This window comes from Mchenga conophoros, linkage group LG11, assembly GCF_057382185.1.
Source record: "Mchenga conophoros isolate Kocher_MC1m ecotype Shallow Benthic linkage group LG11, M_conophoros_male_GT1.1, whole genome shotgun sequence".
Lineage (NCBI taxonomy): Eukaryota > Metazoa > Chordata > Actinopteri > Cichliformes > Cichlidae > Mchenga > Mchenga conophoros.
Genome location: NC_140536.1, coordinates 30,317,167 through 30,341,309, shown reverse-complemented (window position 1 = coordinate 30,341,309; position 24,143 = coordinate 30,317,167). Strand labels below are relative to the sequence as shown.

Below are 24,143 nucleotides of genomic sequence, written 5' to 3'. Positions count from 1 at the left end.
AGGTCGTAGTAAAGGTCTTGAATTTTTGTACTTGCTATTATTATTATTATTATTATTATTATTATTATTGTTGTTGTTGTTGTTGTTGTTGTTGTTGTTGCTGCTGCTGCTGCTGTTTTTGTTGCAACAGGAGTGGCTAAGTACTAAAATAATTTAATCAGTAAACAAATAGAGTTATTAAACATCAAAGTATTGCTGTCAAAATGATAAAACATCACAAAAATAAAAACCTCAGTTCATTCATTCTAAATGAAAGCCTGTATGCTGAGTGTAGTACAAAAACTAACATACTATATTTTGAAATAATGCAACAGAGTTTATACTCTGTAAACAGTCCACATGAATGCATAATGGTACAAGCTTTTTATGAAAAATCTTTAGATTTTTTTAATACTTGGCAGCAACCTCCCTAAATGGTCAGCAGGGGGAACACATGTCTTGAAAATAAAGAAATAAAAGCTTCCTCTTACAGTAAGTCCCCAAACAGAAAAGCAGCTGGTTTAACAAAATGTTAGTTTGTACTCCCTGGACAGCATATAGGGGCAGTTATAAGTTAAATTGCTCTACCTCAGGTGGGCTTTCTTTTTTGGGTGGGGACAGGACCTACAGGTGTTTGGGGGCGTGGCTTGTGTTATAGGCGTGTGAGGAAAAAAAGTCGGTTTCAGGTGTTTCAGCATTCCCAGCCCTCGACGACTCAGGAAGTGAGTGCTGAAGCTTTGATTCGTCGTCAAGAAGCTACAAGATTTACTTATTTACTTTTTACTGAACACTACAGCTTCAAGGTCCGAACCTCTGCTGAATTTTTGTGAAGGAGAACAAACTAACAAGCTACAGAAAACAAAAAGGGTTGTCTCGATCCCGTGGGACTTCTCTTGGATCCTTCTTTGAAGATGCATTCCGCCAGATATGACAAAGATGTAAGTTTTGTACAACTTGATATGCGAGTCTTTATTTATTTATTTATTTATTTATTTATTAAGTCTTGGGTATCAGCATTACCTCGGCGTTTCCTGTTTGGACACGCTCACAGTCGCACAGATCTTCTGAAGTTAGATCTGCTGCTGACAGGCTCTTTGTGGGCCGTGTCCACGACAAGAAGAGGCACTAATACATCTCTGCAAAATGTAACCCTTGATCCTCGTATATTTAGCACCTGACAGCGATTCTGCTAAATCTAGTCTTAAATGACTCTTGTTTCTAGGCTTCGCCCACCTTGCGACGTGATGTGCCCTCATCATAATGAATGGATAAACTGAGACTTCTTGAGTAGAAAAATGGGTCCTTCTCCGTTTTTTATTTTGGACAAAGTGTCCAAAAGTTTGAAGTGTTTGACATGTTATTAAGGCAAACAAACAGCTTTTCAGCTTTTTACAAATCAAAGTTGCATCTTTTAGGCAGGTTTAGTGTAATATCAGATCAACTATTAATGATTAATTATTAAGCCTGTGAGCTATTTCCGGTTACCACCTGAGAAGAGTTGTTTTCTGTTCCTGCAGTAAGAGGAAGTGAAACTGAGATGGTCTCAGACAGTCTGTTACTAGAAGTTTGACTGAATGTCATTTACATCTTTGAATTAAAAAAATCTAAACTGTAGATTGCCCCCAATCCAGAAACCTGGGTAGCCTGTGCTGGCAGAGAGGCCCTGAGATTTTCTCTTAGAAGCACACACATTTCTAAGAAACTATTCTAATATCCAGAGCAGCGTCACATTTCCAGTGATTTCCCAGCAAAAAGGTGTGGTGTGGCTTTTGGAGAATGGAGGCTGGTGGATGAGCAGGACTTCAGTTTTGACAATAAAGTTATTATTGTTGGCATTAAAAGCTTTTTACTGAACAATATTTACTCAGGCTTGCATGTTCAGTGCTAATAGGATGAGAAAACTGCCGAGAGCGTTCTTTGCCCAACCTACAGGTCAAATTTTCCAGGAACATGCATACATTATTTAAATGTCCATACCATTCTACTTATTTCATACGGTAATTCAGTCTTGTTTAAGACTCTGTGCATTAGCAGTGCATCATGTGGGTGGAAAGAAAAGTGACAGACAGCCAAAGGTGAATTTCTCTTAGCAAAGGGATTCATTAATGGTTTCAAGGCTTTGGTCAGTGCTGCTTAAAACTACTAGCACTTCAACTTCTCAGCTTAGTGAGAAACGTTCAAACTTCCAAGCAAGTTCACTGTGTGGTGTAGTGTGAATAAATAACAGGAACTATATATTGAAAGACATTAAGAAAGAGCTAACTAATAATGTGTTGAAATATCTCCAGTACCATCGTGTAGGTTGAGGATGCTCTCAATACATAGCATTTGACCCAAGTAAGTGGAAGAGTGTTTTGTGACTCAATCTCTGACTTCTACTAAGACACAGAAAAATACTACCTTTTATATGAATTCTGAAATGTTACGCATATCTACAAGACTCAAAATCAAATGCTATATAGCACAAGAAGTTGTTGTAGATAGTAAACCTGCGCACATCTGTATGAACACGTTCAGTAGTTGTCCAGCCTTGATCATAAAGATGGTAAAAAATGCATCCAGTCCTTTAGGGTTTCTTAAAGTTGTGGCAAAATTTGAAATCTACAAAAGCTTTTAATGTTTCTAAATTTAAAAGTGTGCATATTGAAATGTGATAAATCAAAATCAGTTATTGTAAATGTGTGCTTGTAGTTCATTTGCAACTGCAGAATTACTACATTGTCACATGTGGCCTCTTATCGTTACTATATTTACCACCACCTCACTGCCTGACCTATTTCCTTTTCCGATGTGGTGTAAAAACATACTCAAGTAACTCAGAACCTCTCTGACATGTATACATGCTCAAGGACAGAGTTGGGGATAGATGGATGGATGGGTGCATTAAACCCAAGAAGAAATCTTTTAAATGCAGAGCCACAGAGCTGACTGCCACACCTTACCTTTTTAATCTTAAAGCTATGACAGACTGTTGCTTGAACGAAACTTGTTGCATAATTTCCCCAAGTTCTTTTTTCTTTTTTTTAAAGATTTGATTACTCACAATGAAGTCGATCTTAGATACTGGATCAAATGGGAATACTGTGATTAATGCACTCTGCCTGCTGTTTGTGTGGTGACTCAGCAGAGTTGGTAAATAATTCTTCAAGCAAGGCCGTGCTGCCTTTTCCTCTCTGTTTCGGCCTACATTTCAAATCCGCCATGTTAAAACTTAGCAACAAACGTGACGGGAACGCGGTGATGATGTCAAATCTTATGTTGACTTCACCGAGTGGTACATCCCTGTTAACGCTGACAAAACTGGAGACGGCTTAAATCTTACACTGTCTTAAATGCGGTCAGTAATGTTCAGCCTGACAGACTTTATTGCATAATTCAGCTTTAGCCAGCGTCTGCATCTTTGGGTACAGAATGTGCCAGTGGGCACGACCTGATGTATTGTTCTTCCTTCAGCACTGGGTAAGATGCAGTAAGGGATGATTTGTTGAATTATCTGTTCCCAACCTTCTGCCTGGTTCAACATTTTTCCCACTGTATGCTTGGAGCTATTGTCAGGTGAGAAATGTGTGTAGGCGTCTGCTCACTAAAACTTAATGACATCGCTGCAGTCTGTATTGTGCTGATTGGCTCTAGTGGTTGCCGTACCAAAGGCATATAAGGTAAAGCCATCATTTTTAGACAGAAGCGTGTTTATGGATTTTAAGGTTAACTACTGCATATGTTTAACAAGCTGCATAAAGCCTGCTGTGGCTCCAGAGGGAGCTCGGTAAAAAATCTGCATTAATTGATGTCACTTAGGTCACCATCTAGTGAGACTGCACACTAGTTTTACAGAGAAAAGTCTGGGTGTCTGGAGTTAAAAACAAGTGGCCAGCCTGTCCTCGTCTCTGCCCGAGGCGATTAGCTAGAGGCTGTATTAGCTGCTGCTATCATAACGCAATGGATCTGCATTGTGTGTGTAATGTAGCCTCTAGGGCTGCGCAAGGGAAAAATAAAGAAGAAAAATTTCTGGATTTTAGTCTATTGATTTTGATATATAAATTGTCCCTCAGTAGTCTAACAATGGTATGGCAGTACAATACTTGGCCTCTTGTGAGCTTTGTATCATTGTAGAGCTGTGACTCTGCAGCCCCCAAAAAACTTCAGAAAGTCCACGTCTAAGAAATGCACAGGGCTACACTTGAGTTAAAAGAACAGAACAAAGGCGTCGCTGTCCTTGTTTTTTTTCTTTTAAATATCTGATAGGATTGCACAGAATACCAGGTGGCACCTATGTGAGCAAACACTGGTGTAGAAACATGGCAGCTTGCATGTTGCTCAAATTTTGTTCACACCCGTCTAAGAGTCTTAAAGGATCAGTGGGTGTGTATAAGTGTGTATCTGGAAACGCGTAGTACTTTAAAAAATGTTTTTAATGTCAGACGTTTAGATTTGTTATGGTACCACAAGTTTTATTTTTATTTATATGTATGTATATATATATATGGCTTTGCATGTCATCATCTAAACGACACCATCTGTAAGCACTTAGCAGTTCCCTTTGGCTGTGGCTTAAATGTCAACTGTGTCAGTTCTGTGTTCCTTCTTCACTAGTGGTGGTTGACTACCGCAAATTGCGTAACATTTGTCTTTGTCTTTCTTAGCAATTTATTATTATAGTCATTAGATAAACGATTATGTCAAAAATGAAGATGTATAGAGTCCTTTAAAAAATCAATCAAGTGAAATGGTAGTATCTCAAAGTATAAGAAACTGCTTTTGAATATACTAAAAAAAACACAGTAAAAGCTCACAAGTAAGCTTTGAGGCCACACCTCATGGTTGAACTTTCCTGCTTGTAAGACTGGTTAGACGACAAAGACGCGCTCAGTGACTACTGCACCCATGTGGTGAACCAGATTGATTTCTTGTTAACCATTAACAACTTTTTAAGTTTGAAGCCAGTGGTGTAATGGAGTTTGGTGTAGGTGTAGACAACCTGTCCTTGAGCAACACACCATATGCAGCTCCAAAGTCATGAAACTTGAAACACTGGGGGCAATGGTTTAGATCTTCATTAGATGACTGCACTGCTTTAAAGTTAATTTGGGGCTAAAGGAAAAAAAAAAAGACTGCGCTTTGCTAAAAGGTGTTTGCTTCTTCAATTGTTTGGCAAGTGCTTCTTTTGAACTGCGACAAGATGATGCATCTGTCTGATAACCCCTCCTCTTCTTCTTATTCATACTGTAGTGTTGTTTTTGTGTGTGTGTTTTGTGCTCCTCCTTCTTTGGTTGTAAAGATGGGGCAATTGGTACATACCACTCAAATCTCCCCCTAAATCTCTCTCTTCTCTAGTACTTTAAAACCATACATGCCACAAAAACCCACTTAAATGCCTTAAAAATGAAAAATAAAACTTTGTAGAGGGGCTCTTACTGTGCCTTGGAGCAGCTGGAATGATGCTGGAAAACTGAGAATTGACTTTAGTTATGGCTGCTGGATTAAAAACCGTTTGTAAAACTGGAAGTACGGGTCTCTAAAGCCCTGCTACATGTTCCAGATGGCAACATTTGAGAACCATTGAGCTAAGCTAGCTAGCTAAAGATCCATTTCGTTACTATGAGTCATCTCCTGTTGCTGTGGAAACAGGTAACTTCCTTCAATACTTCTACACTTGTGTCTGTCCTATTTTGTTTTTGTTTTTTTTCTTTTCTGTTTATATCCACAGCCTTGAGGTGTTGCCGTAGTTGGTTACCACCAGATGCCAACAATAACGAGCCCTGTAACGGTTGCGCTCTCACTCTTGTGTGGTATGCTCACACAGAAGCTTCAGTGCTTGTGTCTTTGAAGGTTGAAGTTCTATTGCAAGGCTGTGTTGTTAAGTATGCTTGTGCATTTTTAAGCAGGCATATTTAAATGCCAGAGCTTTCTTAGCAGGTATACGCTGTAAACCTGCACATCAACTAGGCTACATTAGTTTCTGCCAACATCTTCATAGTTCAGTGTTGACTGATGGCCTACAGTCATTTAGGGTGGCATAGCTCACTGAGTTGGTATTTAAAAAAAAATGCTGCATATTCAGAATGAGAGAGTATTTCCTTCTTCTAGCGAAGAATAGAATATGGTGAAAAGTATGTAATAGTTTTATTGGGCTATGATCAGGGTGACTAATAAGGAGAGACCCTGGAGCACTTGCTGACCCCATATCTAATGATTCCCCTCATTTTAGCCCATGATTGCTGTTCCAGATTCCAATTAGAAAGCATGTGTGGAAGCCCTAGCTGGGCAAGAATAGGCCTTAATTGCCATGAGTTATCATCTAGACTCATGTAATTGAGCCCCCATCTTAAGGGGCAGCACATCTGACAAATTGATTTAATACCAAAGTGATTCTCCATCCCTAATGGCACTCTGGCTTCTTCACTCAGGGGCTACTGGCACTGAATTCATTGTGTGTTGATTACTAACAGGCCTAAAACCTTTCTCTCTGTCCACCCACTTGAGCGAGATTGGTAACAGACTTTCATACAGTATCGGCGCACACACACACCCTGAAGCACATGTCCATATTATGATTTCTTTATCTTGGTTATCATGCTGAATTTCTGAATGTAAGCGTGTGTGCTGCTGCGTGAATAAAAAAGGCACAGTTACTAAACTGGTTTTGTCAGTGTTGTGTAAAAACAAGTCACCTGTCTGAATTTGTCACTCCTGGAAAGTAGTCCAAAGTGTTTCACAACACACGTAACTGCTGCATTGCAGCAACATATTACTTGGAATAAAACAGTTTTTTCTACCTTGTATACAGGGAGCTCATTTCTTCATGACAGCCAATGAAACATGTGAAGTTTAAAAAGTAAAGCTTGAAGAACTCACAGATGTGCTTTTCACTTCTGTTGTGGGAATAATGAGTTTGCAAAGTTGTTTCTGTAATTAAAAGTATAAAAATCACTTTGAATCTACATTTCAAAATTTCATAGAAATGGTAGGTTTGAACCATAGATGGAGAAGATAATAGCGAGAGGCAAAAATAATTTGTACCCATAACAAACCCACAGCAGACCTGGGTGCACCTTCATGCTTTGCAGCATCGTTTATTTGCTGTACACACACAGTTGGCTGCAGCTCTCTCTCGCTGCCAGCCGCACACACGGACGACAACAACAATACTGCAGGACCCAGTTCCGTGCAGGTGCGTCCGCCTTCCCTGCACGGCACTGCAGGCCATGCCCCACCACAATACCACTCCACGCAAAAGTCAAAAACATGTATTGATCATGGTAGTCTGTACATTACATACAGAGATTTGACTTGTGCAGACAAAAATCTACCATTAAACACTATAGGCACTACACACAGTGCCACACCCTAAATGACATCATCCTCTAAATGGCACCATTATTTATAATGTCAACAAGTAGTTTTTATGAAACGAACTAACAATAAAGACCATAAGCTAATTAGGAAAACCTTTATTAAAGTATCAATCAAATGAGCAGTACACTAATTCTCTAATAGATTTCTATACTGCTGACCAGAGAGAACTAGCTGGCCATTAGGATACATTGGCTTCATTTTTCAGACCCAGAGGCTATGCCCATCTTCTCTACAGTCTGTTTTAAAGACCCACTTCTTACCGGTGAATTTTGGTCACTATTTAGGAAGGTTTAGGAAAAACTAAATATTTCTCTGTAGCTCGCGGTGTAAATGTTGTCTGCACTGACAATGTGGCTTCCTTTCTGTTTGCTCACTGTGTTTTTTGTTCTCTTTCTGCATCAGGGTCACAGCAAACATGAGCGGATCGACTTTTTAACCCAAAAAGAGAAGGCACCACCAAAGAGCAAGACTGGCATCGTGATTGGTGTTGTTGTGGCACTTCTCATCCTTTCAGCCGTCGCAGCTTTCCTCATTTGGTTTTTTGTCTGTGAGTATTAAAAGCTTTCTTTGAATATGCTGTCCAGGGTGGGTGCTTGGCGTGCGTGCTTTGAAATGCTTGATAAATTCAAGATGAAGACAATTGCTGGACATTGTGTGCAGACGATCTGTCCGAAAATCAGAGTTGTCTTTGACAGAATGTAAATGGATAGTTGCGTTGTTAACATTGCTTACTGCCAAACCTTTTAGAGCATGATAAACAGAGAAGTAGATCATTTACACTTGCTGTGAAAGCACAGCTCTTTGAATGTGAGTGCAAGAGTGGCTTGTTTGGGTTTTGTAATTTCCCATTAGTGTTAGCCTGTTTGACAGCTCTGACGTTCTTTTTAATAACGCAAAGGAGAAAAATGTCACAGAGACCATGGCGCAGCTTTCTTGTCATTTACACATACGGAGCCTGATAAAAAGGCTTCTGAAGTCTTGATAAACACAGTCTTGATTTAACTGACTGTTTTAATTGGCCTGAGAAGCAAACTGTCGTCACAGCATAAGATTGCACTGTACAGTCTCAGCTTGTGCTTGAAGGCCTGTTGAAAACTTTCCCCTTTCATCAGAAGCAACCATCTCATCCCATTTTGTTGATCAAACACTTAACTCTCATCTGCTTCTCTTCCAAGTTAAAGATGCTGATTCAGATGCCGCCCTCAGTAAGCAGCTCCGTCAATCAGTACCGGTTTTTAGCGGGCGTATGACGCTGGTTAATCAACCTTATGACCAAAACCTGGAGGACACCAACAGCCCAGAATTCCAGGCTCTGGCAGAAAAATTGGAGACAGTTGTAAGTCTGACACCCTGTTTTGTTCCCTTTCTGTCATGTGCATTGTTATTGTTAACTATTTGGAGCAGAGTTTTGAGTGCTCTTCTTAAGGATTAGCACTGAATGTTGTTTGCCATTGAGGAAATGCTTTTTTAAATATGTCCATCCCAGTGCACAGAAAGCGCTAAAGGGCACATTTGTGTGGGTGGAATAAAACTCCGTGCATTCCCTGAGTAATTCCCTCAACAGCATCTCCTATTATTGGAGGCAGTGGAGATGTTTGCAGCACCACTTAGGAGAATGTTGATAACAAAAAGCCCTCCCTCAAACCCATCAAGCGCACACTTGCTCACTGAAAGCTACATAAGTGAGGGTGTTAGATGAGAATTAGAGTGGAAGTGCTGGACAAGAATATTAGATGACTAGACAATTGGATGAAAGCTTTGCGATGCGCACCCCTGCTTCCAAAAAAAGTTGGAAAGGATGCCGAGTAAAATCTAGACAATATATAATGCACTCATTTCCATATCACTGAACCCTTATATTTAATCTAAAAACAAGAACAAAGACAGCATTGCATGCTGTAAGTAAGAATATTTAAGAAAATCTACACACATTTTGAATTTGATGCAAGCAACATGTTTTGTTTTTGTTTTTTAAAGATACCCAATCACATTTACCACTGTATTGCATCATCTCTCTTTTTACCAGCACACCGAGTGTCCTGAGGATGCTGTAGTTTAGAAAGCAAGTGTTTGCTAATTCTTGCTTGATATTGGATTCCAGCTGTTCAGAGCCTCCCTTTGTTTTAGTTTCAGTCTACTGAAAAATATTACATGCTGTTGTGTACAGGTACTTCAAGAAAAATTCCCCAATTTTGATTTGTCTGTGCAATTCCACTTCCCTTCAGTCCATCTTAAATGAGCTCTGACTTGGAGAATGCAGCGTTTTTCTGACCCAAGTCATTTTCGCTACTTAATCAAGTCTGGTTTTTGGTTTTGTTGAACTAATTTTTCTCCCCATTCTTGCTTCTAAAAAACTCCAGTCTGCTGTTAAAATAGATAAATAAATAATGATTAAGCTCTAATAGATGTGAAATCCTCCACTAGACATTTTTTCAGCTTAACTTTCTAGCATGTTTTTTTTCAGTATCTGATTCAAAACGGTAAATGGACCTATACTTATATAGCACTTTTCTACTCTACCTGAGCACTCAAAGCGCTTTATACAACTTGCCTCATTCAGCCATTCACACCAATTCATACAAGCACTTTTTTTCTATGCTTTTTCCTGAGTAAGTGCTTTCTGTCTAACATCGCATACATTCATATGCCGATGGGTGGATCGGAGAGAAACTTGGGAAAAGTATCTCACCCTAGGTTATTTGGCACACAGACTGGGCGCAGCCAGGGATTGAACCAAAAACCTTCTGATTCGTTTTTAAAAAAAAATGACTGTAGTTTTCAGAAAGACCAAAATATTTCTGGTCTGTCTTTGTGCTGCTTTCAGTCACATATAATTTATAAAAAGAAGGCAAATTAAGCTTTTGTTTCAGCTCTTATCACTAACTATTATACTAACTACTATGCTATTTATATGTTGAGTATGAACACATGCAGAGATCTTATGAATATTAAGTGGAATACATTGTCTCTCCACAGCTGGGGAACTATTTAAAGAGAGATCCAATCCTTGAAAAATACTACACCAAATCTGTAGTCACTGCATTCAGGTACTGTTGTGATCCTGAGTTCTTCTATTTTTTTTTTTTTTTTTTAGTAGTGAACAGTCCGCTACAGTGCTTGTTTAGGTTTGATGTCCAAAAAAGAAAAAAAGATGCACTAAATCTTGAAGGAAGAAAATGATTGTTTTGCACAGAGGTTTTTGTTTTTGCTAGCATTACAGGATTCAATGTGGTCTAATTGGTTAATACCGCCTGGAGCTATGCTTGTAGTATTCCACAGTAGTAATATATGAATCAGTGGCTAGTAGCAGTAACTAATAATATTAGCTATTTTAGCTTTTGGTATTTAGCTGTTTAGGTTTTTGTGACCTCTTGAATGCTCAAGTCTGTTTCTTTGATTCCATTTCCATTTGTCTGCTTACACCAGCGAGGGCGTGAAAGCCTACTACTGGTCTCAGTTCAACATTCCACACAGCGACCTGGAGATGATACCGGACGTTTCAGAGGAGCGGATCTTGGATGCACTGGAGAGTGGCATTAGGCAAAGCCGCTTGGCAAGTGCCCCTGATGTCAAGATCAGTCAAGTCACTGCCTCACGTATGTAACACCAGGGTCTGGTGGGGGGGGGTCACAAGACGTATTGCCCTAGTTGGTTTTAGTATTTGATTTTTAAAAATCAAGAAAGATAAAGCTTTGTGAATACAGATCAGAATAGCGTTATTGTTGTATGCTTTCCAAATTGGTATTCTGTGTGCTTTGTATTTATATTACAGGGGCTTGCTTTGAGTTGTGCTGATAAGATGATAACTGATAAGCCAGACCTCTCAGCTTGTGCTGCATCTGAGATTGCACATTTTATGCTGTTTGGATCCTCTAATGATATTAGCTGGGGCCTGGCCTCACTCGAGACAGCCATTTTTCTTCCTTCTGTCTTCTCAGCATTCACGTTGCATTTGTCCACATCCTGGCCACCAGCCAAGTGTTGGCCCTGTGACTCAGTGGTTTCGGTCCTCCTTTTAAAATGATTTCTGTGGGTATGATTTGATGTTGCTGTCCCAGATAGTTAGACAGAGATGTATGAGTTGCTGCTGTAGGGCAAGGTGAGATGGAGCAGAAAGAGCTACACACCATCACCGGTTCCCTTAACCGCAGGGAAATGGAACAGAAAATGTGCAACCCAAATATTTTAGGCTCATGCATCAAATTCTATCAGCCTCCCAACTTTAGTGACCCATTCTTACCTTTCCTTCTGTTTCTCTGTCACCCACCCCCTCTCTCTGTCTCTAGTCACGGATTCTCGTATGGCCAGGGACCCAAGAGCCAGTGAGTACTGCATGTCCCATTTCAATCACTCGCAGTTGTAATTTTCCAGCTGGCTTGATGCTCACGCTCCTGCCAGTCTGTAACGAATGACTGGTCTATCCTGTACTGTACATGTGCTGCTGCTATAGTCAGAGATTGAGAACTGAGTATCAGGCAAGAGTGAGACACTTTTCTTTGACTCCGTCTGATGGGTTCTAACGTTCAGATGTATTATTTTGCATTACCGTAATTGCCGTCCTCACGTTAACATCAAGTGACGGTATAGAACTAACTACTGATGACTTATTTCTTCAGGCAAAAGTCTATTCATTTATTTACAATATTTGTGTAAATGTGTTTTACAAAGTCACTACAGGCCATGATGATGATTATGTTTTCTTTTGGCTGTTTCCTAGTGCCACATGTCCCTGCACACTCTGATTTAACCAGTGTTCTCATTCACAGATGATTGTTTCTACCGTCTGGAAGCTGACACAAATCCCCAGAATTTTTCATCTCCAGGGTACCCCACGGGCTACCCCCCCAAGTCACGGTGTCAGTGGCAAATCCGAGCCTCGGAGGAAAACGTTATAGTTGTCAATTTCCTTTATTTCTACATTGAGGATGACTGCTCAGACGACTTTGTCTACATCTATGACTCTTTGAGTCCAGACGATTCTCAGGCCATTACAAAGTAAGTAGTGGTGTAAATATCCAGAAGGCTTGTGGTAGGAGTATGAATAATGATTCTTTATTAAAGGAAATTAAAGGATAATACCACTATGCCATTTACTAGCTAAATGTCTTTTTGTTGTTACTGCCGTATTCCCTGTGAAAGAAATTCCATTATTTAAAAAAATACAAAAAATGTGATCAAATATCGAGTATGATATCAAATAAGCCATAACACCTATCAACATGTTGGCTTTTCAGCCCATTAGTATAAAAGGTGGTCAATTGTGCACTTTTCATAGAGGTCTGCTGTGCATTTTTCCACAGACACACCTGTGTATTTGCCTGCTAAACTACCAAAAACTGCGTTTGTAGTAGTTCCCACTATGCTGTGTATCTTCAGGACCACATTATGTCATGACTAATAGAGATAAGGTGACAAAAAGTAAACCAGTTAATTGAGCTTTTGTTTCTACAGTACATCAGGTAAACTGTAGTATTGCTGTAAACCTTGGTAAGAGGATTTCTACCAACATTTGTCTTTTTAGTCCCGATGATCAAAGAGATTCACAGAAGAGAACTGGTTACTTTATGTTTGACTTAAAGGTTGCAAAAGGATATCTGAACAAATATTTTCTTGATGTAGGTGGAACATGTTCCACTCCAATCCTTTCACTGGATTTTTGATTACATTTTTTGGGGGCTCTGAAAGCCTTTAGTGCTATATGTCCCGTTTATTGTCAACTTCTGAGACCTTGGTGAGATTGAGTTGGCTCAAAAGGGACCTCTCCTTTCAAACGTGTGAAAGGTGCCACCCTGAATCCTGCTACAGCACTGTCTGTAATTGCACTTTGTGATCAGTGGGATGGATATGATTCTGAAACTACAAGCTCCTGAATGCAACATCAGTTGTAGCTGCAGGCAATTTCAAACCCAGAAACCACTGCCAAACACATGCGTGTTACCAAGTGATGCATACAATTTTTATAATACTATTGAGTGATCAGCTTTATCCAAGGTGACATGAGGTTTATGAGAGCCATAATATAATACTCTGTAATGACATTATTCTACTGAGGGTAGATGTATTGCTGCTCTTGCAGCGTCATTCACACCTCCGTGGCTCTGCTGCCAGCAGAGCCATGCTAAAACTTTTTTGCTAATGTTCCCATTGTTTGACTTTGAAAGTCGGCCTAAGCAATTTCTGTCCATCTCTCTGCTTCATTTTCTCTTTCTCCACTTCCCTCTGCTTATCTATTGATTTCTTCTCAAATTATTATTATTATTATTTTTTTCTATGAAGCATTTTAAATCTGTTTGCTGTATCGGTGTTTTAGTGCTTCTGGCTAAAAATGCATACAGTTACGTTTGCCCTCTCTTAGTTGGAGCACGTAATCTCCAGTCAGTAAATGCATCAGACACATGACTTGGCTTCATGGTTGTCTTTCCTGTTTTCAGACTGTTTTTTTGGTTTCCATAATCATAATCAATTTTGTTTACCTTGCTGCTTTACCGCTTCTCCTTGGTTCACAGGAAGTGTGGTCAGAGGCCTCCTTCTAACCCTCTGGAGGTTGTGTCATCTAACAACATCATGCTGATTAACTTTATAGCTGAGACTGATGCTCAGAAGCCTGGCTTCCAAGCTGCGTACAGTGTGATCCCCAAGGCTGATGGTAAAAAAGCAGACATGCATCTAGATGTGCCAAGATGTTACCTTTACACGTAAATCCATGACAAACTCCAGTATGTTCTGTAAGAATCTAAATGTATGACATGTTCATTTCAGTTACGTGTGGTGGCAGCCTTTCTCAAAAACAGGGAAACTTCACTTCCCCACTTTACCCAAGCTTTTATCCTCCTGCTAAAGACTGCAAGTGGACCATCACGGTATGTACCACTCTGCCTTTCCCCAGCCCCTCCTCTGCTTGAACCTTTACCCCCCCACACACCCCCTGCTCCTCCTCCTTCACCATGCTTAGCCTGCCATGAGAGAGATGCTGAGGCAGCACTACTGCTCAGTACCTCTTCTATCTTCATCTGTCAGACTGCTGTTTCTACTGCAGTTCTAGCTGGGCTGCAGTGTTTTGTGTGTTCGGTTGAGTTTGTTGGTGTGCATGTAGTGTGTGCGTGTGCGCGCGCTCAGTTCCATGATAGCTGTGGCTTGGTGTGTATCTTAGTTCTGTGTGTGAAGGGAGGAAAAAAAAAAAAGACAATCAGCTATTCTTTTGTATTACAGGTCGCTCCTGGGAGCAAAGTACGGCTGAGGTTCACCATGTTTCGCATGAAAGAGCCTGGAGTGGACACGCGTTTATGTCACAAAGACTATGTGGAAATTATGGGAAACAAGTAAGATATTCAGTTCCTCATATTGATGTCCAAAATAACACAAAGTTGATTCTGATACCTTTTTGTTTCTGTCTTTTCCTCATTGTGCCAAGGCCACAGCGAAATATTATTAGAATGTGAAAACTAAAATGTGGTATTAACAGGTTCACATTTGGTGTGTATCCTATCAACCTATGACATCATGATGCACCAATAGCATAATTACCTCTGACCAGTTAGAATCATGTGGTTTTTATAGCTTTATCACGTGAGGAGAGATAAGAACCTAATAAAGATGAGGTTGTATTGGAGGATGGGATCCAACATGCGACTTTCATCCACAACAGTTGGTTTTACGTCCCATATGAAATGTGGTATTTTTCATTTTTAGTTGCAGGAGTTGTAATTATTGGCAGTATTTTCATCTAAAAATATCAGCTAAATATGTTTTTCAAAAAAAAGCCTTTCTGGGATTCCTTCATGGCATATAGAAGGTCAATTTGTCCATGTGCTGTTTTGTTCCTATAATTTCAAACCTATGAGATTTTGTGATCAGTGATTAACAGTGATGGTCGTGGAGAAGTAATTTTATTTGCTAATAGGCCAATACCAGTCAGGTTAATACTAATGTTGGCTGATATATGTACTATATCTACGCATATGTATATATCTGTTAACAAAGCTGTTTCCTTACTTCCTGGTCTGCTTTGACTGCCTTGTGTATTTTCCTTGTTTATTTACAGTAAACTGGTTTGTTTACAACTTTTCTGTCTTGTGCTGCCTCTTCAGAATCTGAGCAATTACTTTTTCACCAAAGCTGCCATAACCCTATCCAAAACTTAAACTGAATTTTGCTTTTGTGTTCCAGGTATTGTGGAGAAGTTGCATCGCTGTCTTTGACCTCTGACACCAACGTTCTAGTGGTTAATTTCCACTCTGATAGGTCTCACACTGACAAAGGCTTCAGTGCAGAGTACAGTTCCTATGATCCTTCAAACCGTAAGTCTTGTCTCTCAACTAAATTTACACAACATGTTGTGTTATGAGTGAAATGTCTGTCACAAAGTGATGGTGACGGCTGTGAGACTGCACAGTAACCATGTTGTTAGATGGTAACTGACTGGTAGTCAAACGGAGCTGTTCATTGTTGATGCTTTCTCATCTGTGGCAGGGAAACTCAAGAGCGAGTCTAATCACTGAAGAGCTTATTTACTGACTCCCTTTTATTTGTCACTGTCAGTCAGGAGCACGTCACTTTCAATACTCTCCACTCTTTGTTGTCTCCAAGTTTGACTAAAATGAATTTATAATTGCTCTGATCAACAGGGGCAAGCATTGGCAGCATGACTCGTCTTGTGAAAATGCATAACTCTGTTTTGCTCAATTTGTCACTATACCCCCCCACCCACCCATGTTTTCTATGTGTTATGGGATAAGCTTGCCCTGACCGGTTTGCCTGCACCAATGGCCTGTGCATCGACCAGAAATTGAAGTGTGATGGCTGGAACGACTGTGGTGACATGAGCGATGAGAGGCAGTGCAGTAAGTTCGCCTTTATCCCTGCCCCGCTTTTCCTACCTTTATTCCTCAGAACTACTTCTTTTGGCATCCTTATTTGTGAATTTCCCAATCATTCATGTATACATCTTCTTAAGATGAATTGTTGAAATTTCTGTTGTTTCAGATTGCAATAAGGACCAGTTCGCTTGCAGTAATGGCATGTGTAAACCGAAACTCTGGGTGTGTGATCATGTCAACGACTGTGGGGATGGAAGTGATGAGAAAATATGCGGTAAGTATTCCCACCTCTTAGAGGGCTGTTCAGGAAATGCAAAAACCCTATTTAGCCTATTTGCTGTGCTAATTGTGTTAACATTAAAAGTCCATCACCCCTACTACTACGGCCAGTGACGACTTGGCTGTGTACGCTCATTATTCTATCTAGAATGGAGTTTGTTTGAAGCCTTGCCCAGTCTGCTCAGCGTCCTGTCAGATGCTTAATCATATACAATACATGCGAGAACTCTGGAGGCAGATTTTAATGGCTCCTGTGGCTGCACCACTAATGTCCTTCTAGAACTCATTGGATTGTCTTTTGTTCAAGTTTTTATTTATTTATTTATTTTAAAATTTTATTGCAATTTCTTCACCTTGTGTTCTATTGCCTCAAGGTTGTGCCCAAAATGAGTTCCAGTGTGGGAACGGGGTTTGTCTGCCACAGAGTGTTCAGTGTGATGATAAGCAAGACTGCAAAGATGGGAGCGATGAGGTTGGTTGTAAAACTGGTGAGTGTCTTCTGTTATTCTCTTCCCTTAAAAATCCCGCCAACATTAATGATTTATTTGGGTTGTTTGTTTTTAAGCATCTTACACAAACCATTAAATAATGAACCTTGATCCACAGCTCAGCAGTTATAGCAGTTTAACAAAGACGTTTCTCTGAAGACCTGATTCTTAACCCGAAACATTTTATGTTAGCTTTGTGTTTCTTTTTGTTTCATTCCCTCCTACTCTGTACTTCGCTCTTTATCAGCTTCCCTTTCGCTCACTCAGACACACACAGGGGGCACCCTTGCATTTCCTTTTGATTCTCACTTCTGTGAATAAAGAGGGATATTAGACCTGAACCCCAATCAATATGTCCAATCAATGCAATCAGCTCCTCAATCACTCTGCATTGTGTATTCAAGCGTCACTTTGAAGCCTCTCTGATTGCATACTGTTTTACTGGTTAAAGCGTGTTTTGATTTTGGGACGTGTCTCCACCCCACTACAGATACGAGTATATGCACTGACTATAGCTTCAAGTGTAAGAGCGGAGTTTGTATCAACAAGGTGAATGCCGAATGTGACCGCGTCCAGGACTGCTCTGATAACTCTGATGAGACCATTTGTGGTAAGACGTGCTTTAATTGCTTCACCCCTTGCGAGATTTGGGTTTTTAAAAATTGCTGTGAGTGGTCCTAATCTCTTCACTGCCATTCAGGTTAGATTGGAGAGGCTGGGCTGAGCTGCATGTTGGCTGTCTGTTAGAAAAGAGCCCCAGGCCTCGACTGCTTTTATTTCATTCTTTGAAAGCAGCTCTTGTTATCTCTGAACTTTTTTGGGTTTTTTTTTTTTTACCTACATTTCAGCCTCAGGCTTTGTCTGTATTTATTAATTTAATTTCTTTTCTTTTTTGTTTTGTTTTTTGGATCGGCTAATACGCATGTATGCCTTTTATTAAGATTCCAAAGAGTCATTATTACATTTGAAGCCAGGTTTGGCATCATGATGGCTTTAACTTAATCTCAGTTTCTGATTTTTCTCTCTTGCTTCCTCTCTGCCTCTGTTATATTTTCTGTCAAATTACAGATTGTGGCACCAGGCCTTACAAGCTGAATCGCATCGTAGGAGGGCAGAATGCTGAGCTAGGGGAGTGGCCTTGGCAGGTTAGCCTTCACTTCTCAACCCACGGACCGACTTGTGGTGCCTCAATCATCTCTAACACGTGGCTTCTTTCGGCCGCTCACTGTTTTGTCACCAGCAACTCAGAGTAAGTCACAGATCCGTAGCACTCATACACAACTGTAGTTCTCTCTGTGTAACATACAAAGTGTGCAGAAAAAAACCCAGAGTTCGGCAAAAAATTGCAGAAGGAATCTTGGTGGTGGTGGTGGTGGTGGTATCCTGGGAATGTTTTAATCAGAGTGCCCTATAGGTGGTGCACTAAGCATACTGTTCAGACTGAGACAATTGAATTATGACTGAGCTTGAGATGGGTTTATTTTCACATATTTGCCATACAAAGCATTTAGTATTCCTAACAGTTCTACACATTTTATTTTTTGAATAATTTCTTAATCCAATCTAAAAGTTAAATGCAAAACTAAGCATGAGTGTAGCAGGAACTGCATTTGTGAAGTTTTAAATAAAAAGTTTTTGTTTAGCGTGTAAGACAGGTCTGGTCATTTTTGTGTGACACCAAAAAATGTGAGATGTTTTTTGCTTTCAGTTCAAGACTTTTTTTTTTTAAATTTATTTATTTTGGTCGAGCTGACAGAACCAACAGCAGTGATTAAAGTCTTAAATGTTGTTGCAGGGCTGTTGTAATGGATTACATTAGATTATGCCATGCTTACTCATATTTCTTCCCTATTTTATACCTAAATATATAAAAATGTCAAACTTTCCTCCATGATACTGTACTACCGCAGGAGCAACAATCCATCCAGCTGGCTGTCCTACAGTGGCATGCAGAACCAATACAGCCATGACAACGTGCAGTCCCGCAAATTGAAGAGAATCATCCCCCACCCGCTTTACAATCAAATGACATTTGACTATGACATTGCTCTGCTGGAGCTCAGTGAACCTCTGCAATTTGCCAATACCATACAACCCATCTGCCTACCCGATTCCTCCCATGTTTTCCCAGCAGGCATGTCCTGCTGGGTCACAGGCTGGGGCGCTCTCCGAGAAGGAGGTATTATAAGTGTAATGGTGATTCTCTGAACAACTGTAGTCATTTTAAATTTAATTTTAAAAAAAAATCATTTATGTATTTATTTTTTGGTGACCCACTCTGTTCTTTACATTCCATTCACTGTCCATACCGTTTCCTAATCTCTCCAATCACGACATACTCCTCTTGCACTTCTTCCTGTATCCCTTTCTCTAATCTACTTTATTCCCTATACATGTATTAACACAGACACCGGCTCTCCTGTGTCACCTCTTAAACCTTCATTAGCTAACATTAATCTACCCCGTTAACCAGTTACTGTAGAAAACAGTCATTGGTTTATACCTTTTTTATGACAGCACTGGAAGGCAAGGTCATGTGACACAGTACTGATCCCTTTGTCGTACTCTATCAGGTCAAGCTGCACAGATTTTACAGAAAGCATTAGTGAAAATCATCAATGACTCCGTGTGTGACGTGGTCACAGAAGGCCAAGTCACCTCCAGGATGCTCTGCAGTGGATACTTGTCTGGAGGAGTTGACGCATGCCAGGTGAGATTGTGTGCACATTTCCTAAAGGCATGGAAAAAAAACCAATTTGTTGATGTGGGCAGATCGCATCCAAATGCAGTCTAACAACCATTCTCCTCCAACCGTGATCACCAGGGTGACTCTGGAGGCCCCCTGGTGTGCTTCGAAGAGAGCGGGAAGTGGTTCCAGGCGGGCATTGTGAGCTGGGGAGAGGGCTGCGCTCGTCGGAACAAGCCTGGTGTCTACACGCGCGTCACCAAGCTCAGAGAATGGATTAAACGGGAGACAAATATTTGATGTTTGTGTGGGGAACAGGCTGGGTTGCAGAGTTAACCCATCCTGTTGCTCAAGGTCATCAGTGCTTTAAAAAAAACCCATCAGACTAAACATGTTATTCTGATCAGAACAAAGCTACTCGCATCAGCTACTTGACTTCAGGCATGGTATTTTATGTAATTTTTAAAGACGATCTTTAGCACAATGAGCATAGTTACCCCCATCAATTCATGACCTCTTTAAGCGGTAAATACAGAGAGAAATATGAAATATATAGTTTGTGAATTATTTTTTTCACTCTTTTTGTCCAGTGTGACTGTTTTAAGGGATTCAGAGTGTTTCTGAGTACATTATCATACTCTGGAAAGTGGTTGTATTTTAAAGTTTTTAATGTGATTTTTTTTTTTTTTTTCTCTTTTGTGAGATGCTTTCATCCTCTTGCTGCAGTAAATATTGCCAGTAAGCTCATGCGGTAAGTGGCTATAAATTTATGGTTTTATGTAATGGCAGAAGTTTCTTTAAAAACAAAAAAACAATAGCTACAATAAAAACAAATAACACAAGAACAAAAATCCAGGTAGGGGAATTTTCATATCCTACTAAAATGAATGAAAACCAAAAACTGCCTTGAAGGTAGAAAATGCAGTAATCAATCTAAAAGCCCACAGTTTGCTTTGGAAAATGGCCAGCAATAAAGTACACCGGTTTGTAGTCAGCAGTCTGAAAATAGGAAAAACACTAGCATGAGCATTGAAGAGTTAGACTGGAGTGATTCATAAAAAGTTGTAGCAACCCAGATCAGTTTATTTGTTATTTATAGAGGGCCCTGCCGGTGAATGATTAGGCAAAATCTTATACTCAAGAGAAGGGCAGAGGGTGGTGTTTAGGTCTTGCTGGCTTTTGCACATGTCTGCAGTTAAGCTCAGGGCGACTGGGGTCTTCAATCACACAGCCTGAGTGTAAATCAGTGCGGTTTTCACTAGTTGCAAGAGCAATGCAATCCATTCTTCACCGTGAGAGCTTCCTCTGTTTGATCACGACCCAACTTCACCTTAAGCAACATATCTGACCCGATGGTTTATTCTAACGCAACTGTTACACTCAGGATAAGAACTAGAATTTTCCAAGGATTATTTATTGAAGGGGAGGAAATATTAGAATAAACAATTGGCAGGGTTATATACATATGTTAATGTGTATTTTTTTTTTTTTTTTTTCAAAATATGTATGTAGAAAGTTGGGAGAGGCTACAAATTTTAGAAGATATTTTCATAAGCATTGTATACAAACTGTGACTTGGATAATGGACCTTTTATTCTGTGTGTGTGTGTGCGTTTGTATCTATTTTTATATGAGTCATGATAATAAACATCTTTTATCTGATTCCTCTGCACCTAATTACATTACCTGTATCATTTGTCTTTGATGGGGCCTTGTTTTGTATTATGTTGTGCATAATGAATGCAGGCCTTGTGAGACTTTGTCCCTTCTCACAGTAGACTTGTAATGAGCGTGTTCTTCTCCTCCCTGTCGTGAGCAGCGGGCCTACCTGGGGAACAAAGGTGACAGGGCGAACTCATATTGTCAAATAATACCTACCTTTGTCGCAGCTCTATCCTGTTACCCTTCGAGATAGGCGCGTTGGCTTCAGGAGGTGGATACACATACAGTGGGGGTTCTACTATCTCATCTGTCTTCATTAAAAGCAGCACACCACTGGGGGAAATAGGAAAATCAACATAGACAGTGCTGCTAATTTATGTATTCATCATTTTTGCTACATGGGAGGCTTTGTTTTTCACTGTTCCCCATGCCCAATGAAGCAGCTCACCAGACTGATTAACTCAGAGGATTCACACGAGCCGTGTTCTTTATCGGAAATGGTTTTATTTAAATATAAATATGTGTACAAAGGTACAAGCAACAATAGCTCTTTTTTTTTTTTTTAGCAAATAAAATTCTTAATACAATATTAAAAGAATGAACAAACAAAATGGCAATTAGTTGTGTTCCAAAGCATGGTAACTGCATTCAGAGGAATGATGAACAACTCAGACAAGAAAATGTGTGAATACCAAATAAAATAAACTGAGATAGATACATATGTATATAAAGATACTTTACAGTAGAGCAGCTTACACGCTGTACTTTAAGGCGTATACAAAATAGAAAAATAAAGACAAGCGATGATGTTTGCCTCCTCACTTTAAGTGACATTTGTTCGCTCATTAGGCTGCCTGGGAACGTTTCATTTCTTTCTTTATATTTTTAGACAAATGGCAGTACAAGCGTCCACACCAAAAACGCCCAGGAAGTGGAATGCGGCCGGGTCAGGTGCAGTAACCGATGTCTCGAACATGAAATGGACATGAATATAAACGCTGAAGAGTTTCACTAGACACATCATTTGCATGCAACAGAGAGAAAGTATGGACTTAGCCATTTGTACAGATACTCAGTTTCAGGGTAGTACTGTTTCTTGTAAACATAGCGAGACGATTTGATTGAGTTGAGTTGTAAAACTTGAGAGCGGGTGGTCCCCCGTCAGGACCGCCTTCCACATCTTACCCCACCTAAGCCTGCCAAAGTTGATTCTGCGTTCAAGTTTATTTCAAGTTCAAGATTGCCACCATTTTCCAAAAAAAAAAAGAAAAAAAAAAAGACCACTTTTGATTGTTCTGGTTCCTACTCCTTGATTTTACAATCAGAAAGTACAGCAGGAAACGATGCAGGGGTAGATCAACAGTTTTCAACATCAGCCCCTATTTTTATTACCTATACAATTTGTTACCATCTTTGGGTTTTCACTGCCTTAACTCGTCCGTGTCAGTACAACATAGAGTCCTCCATTAAAACGAAGGCAATATGCACATTCTTCTCTCCCCACTGGCAGACAACACTTTGTGTCCAACGTGTTAAGGTTATCACGAGAGGCTCCAGAAACACAGGTCAGTCCAGATGTATTCCACTTACAATAGAGTGCCTGTAGCACTTGTTGGTTAGTGCAGCTAGCCTGTTGTGCAGAATAGTTCATGTCTGTCTCTGTGGATAGCTCAGTCATTTGTAGATGATAGAGACACAAATGTGCTTACAATTCCTTTCGCATGCCAACGAAAACATCAAAATGACAGACAACAAAGGTTCTTCACACCTTTTTACCCCCCCCCCCTCAAATACTGTACGTGTTAGCTCGTACTGTCTTCTTTCAAAGTATTTACGAGGTTATGTTTACAATTAGTGTTGACACAAAGTAAACTCTGGAATGCAGGTAAACAGCTACCCCAGTCGTTTTGGCCACCCAAATTTAAGGGATGCATTTGATTTATTTTCTGGTTGGCCCACGAACTCGCAGAACATCTCCACAAGTTTGGGTGGTCATCATGTAGAGACAACCTAGTGAGGTATCGCACTGTAATGTTCATCATATGCTTGACTTGAACATCACAATCTGCTTAATTTTCTAGCTCTACAAGTTCACATTACTGTAGATGCTGCCGTCCATCGCAGGTTGGTTATTCATAACCGAAATCATGCCTCCCTTCTTATGCTGTCCTAACAAATCCTTGCAGGACTGTCCGAGTAAAGAAAGTTCATGTTAGTCCGCCCACACATGTGGTGACAAATAGTTATCTACTCACTGCTTCTTTACTCTTTTTTTTTTTTTGGGCCCTATCAGACATGAGTCTGCATACGTTGCGAGGGCCGGCCATAGTCGGACTGCTGGGAGGACACTTGTGACGAGGCGTAAGAGAAGCGAGATGAGCTCGAGACCTTGCTGGCCTGATCTGATTGGTCGTACGCATCCACCTTCTCATAGGAAGCAGGCTTAACATAACTGGTGAAGGCGTGGCCATAAGTAGCAGGTAGGTAAGCAGTGCCACTGTAGAGGGGGTCAGTGGGATAAACTCCCCCCTGCTGGGCAGGCTGCTGCTGGGCAGCTTGCTGCTGTTCGTATGAGGTTCTGCTCACTGTGGTGGTTGCGTATCGGTGGGAGAAGTCATAGGCACGGGGTTGGGTGCCGTGCTGACCGTACACGGGGCTGGGGGAGGGCAGCTGCGATGGAGTGTAGACCGGCCGAGAATTGGGCACGTATTCAGAAAATCCGCTGCCGCGAATATGACGGTCGTCGTGGCCACGAACATTGTAGTAACCATTGGTAGGATCCTTTGAAAAAAACAGAGGGAAAAAAAACATCAATTTGACTTCAGTTCAGTATCATGTGGAAAAAAAGCATGCTTGCTATTTTGAGAGTTTCTTCAA

At 40.4% G+C, this 24,143-nt stretch overlaps 2 protein-coding genes across 4 annotated transcripts in view; one reads left to right on the top strand and one right to left on the bottom strand.

Annotated features, from left to right (window-relative positions):
* Window positions 1-588: 588 nt before the first annotated feature.
* Window positions 589-21,266, top strand: st14 (ST14 transmembrane serine protease matriptase). Its single transcript, XM_085292422.1, has 19 exons — window positions 589-917; window positions 7,738-7,882; window positions 8,511-8,671; window positions 10,312-10,382; window positions 10,762-10,931; window positions 11,622-11,657; window positions 12,102-12,330; window positions 13,842-13,981; window positions 14,095-14,195; window positions 14,545-14,654; window positions 15,502-15,632; window positions 16,071-16,175; window positions 16,318-16,425; window positions 16,805-16,918; window positions 17,409-17,528; window positions 17,987-18,167; window positions 18,829-19,097; window positions 19,492-19,628; window positions 19,743-21,266. Exons 1-19 carry the CDS (start codon window positions 891-893, stop codon window positions 19,902-19,904), a joined length of 2,517 nt encoding a protein of 838 aa, XP_085148548.1. The 5' UTR covers window positions 589-890; the 3' UTR covers window positions 19,905-21,266.
* kirrel2 (kirre like nephrin family adhesion molecule 2) overlaps window positions 19,783-24,143 on the bottom strand; it is a 35,614-nt gene continuing 31,253 nt past the window's right edge. The window contains exon 15 of one of the 3 annotated variants that reach the window (XM_085292425.1): window positions 19,783-24,047. In XM_085292425.1, coding sequence (XP_085148551.1) covers window positions 23,556-24,047 — 492 coding nt within the window. In that variant the 3' untranslated portion in view covers window positions 19,783-23,555. The remainder of the gene's footprint in view (window positions 24,048-24,143) is intronic. The other 2 variants (XM_085292424.1, XM_085292426.1) reach the window with 2 other exon arrangements.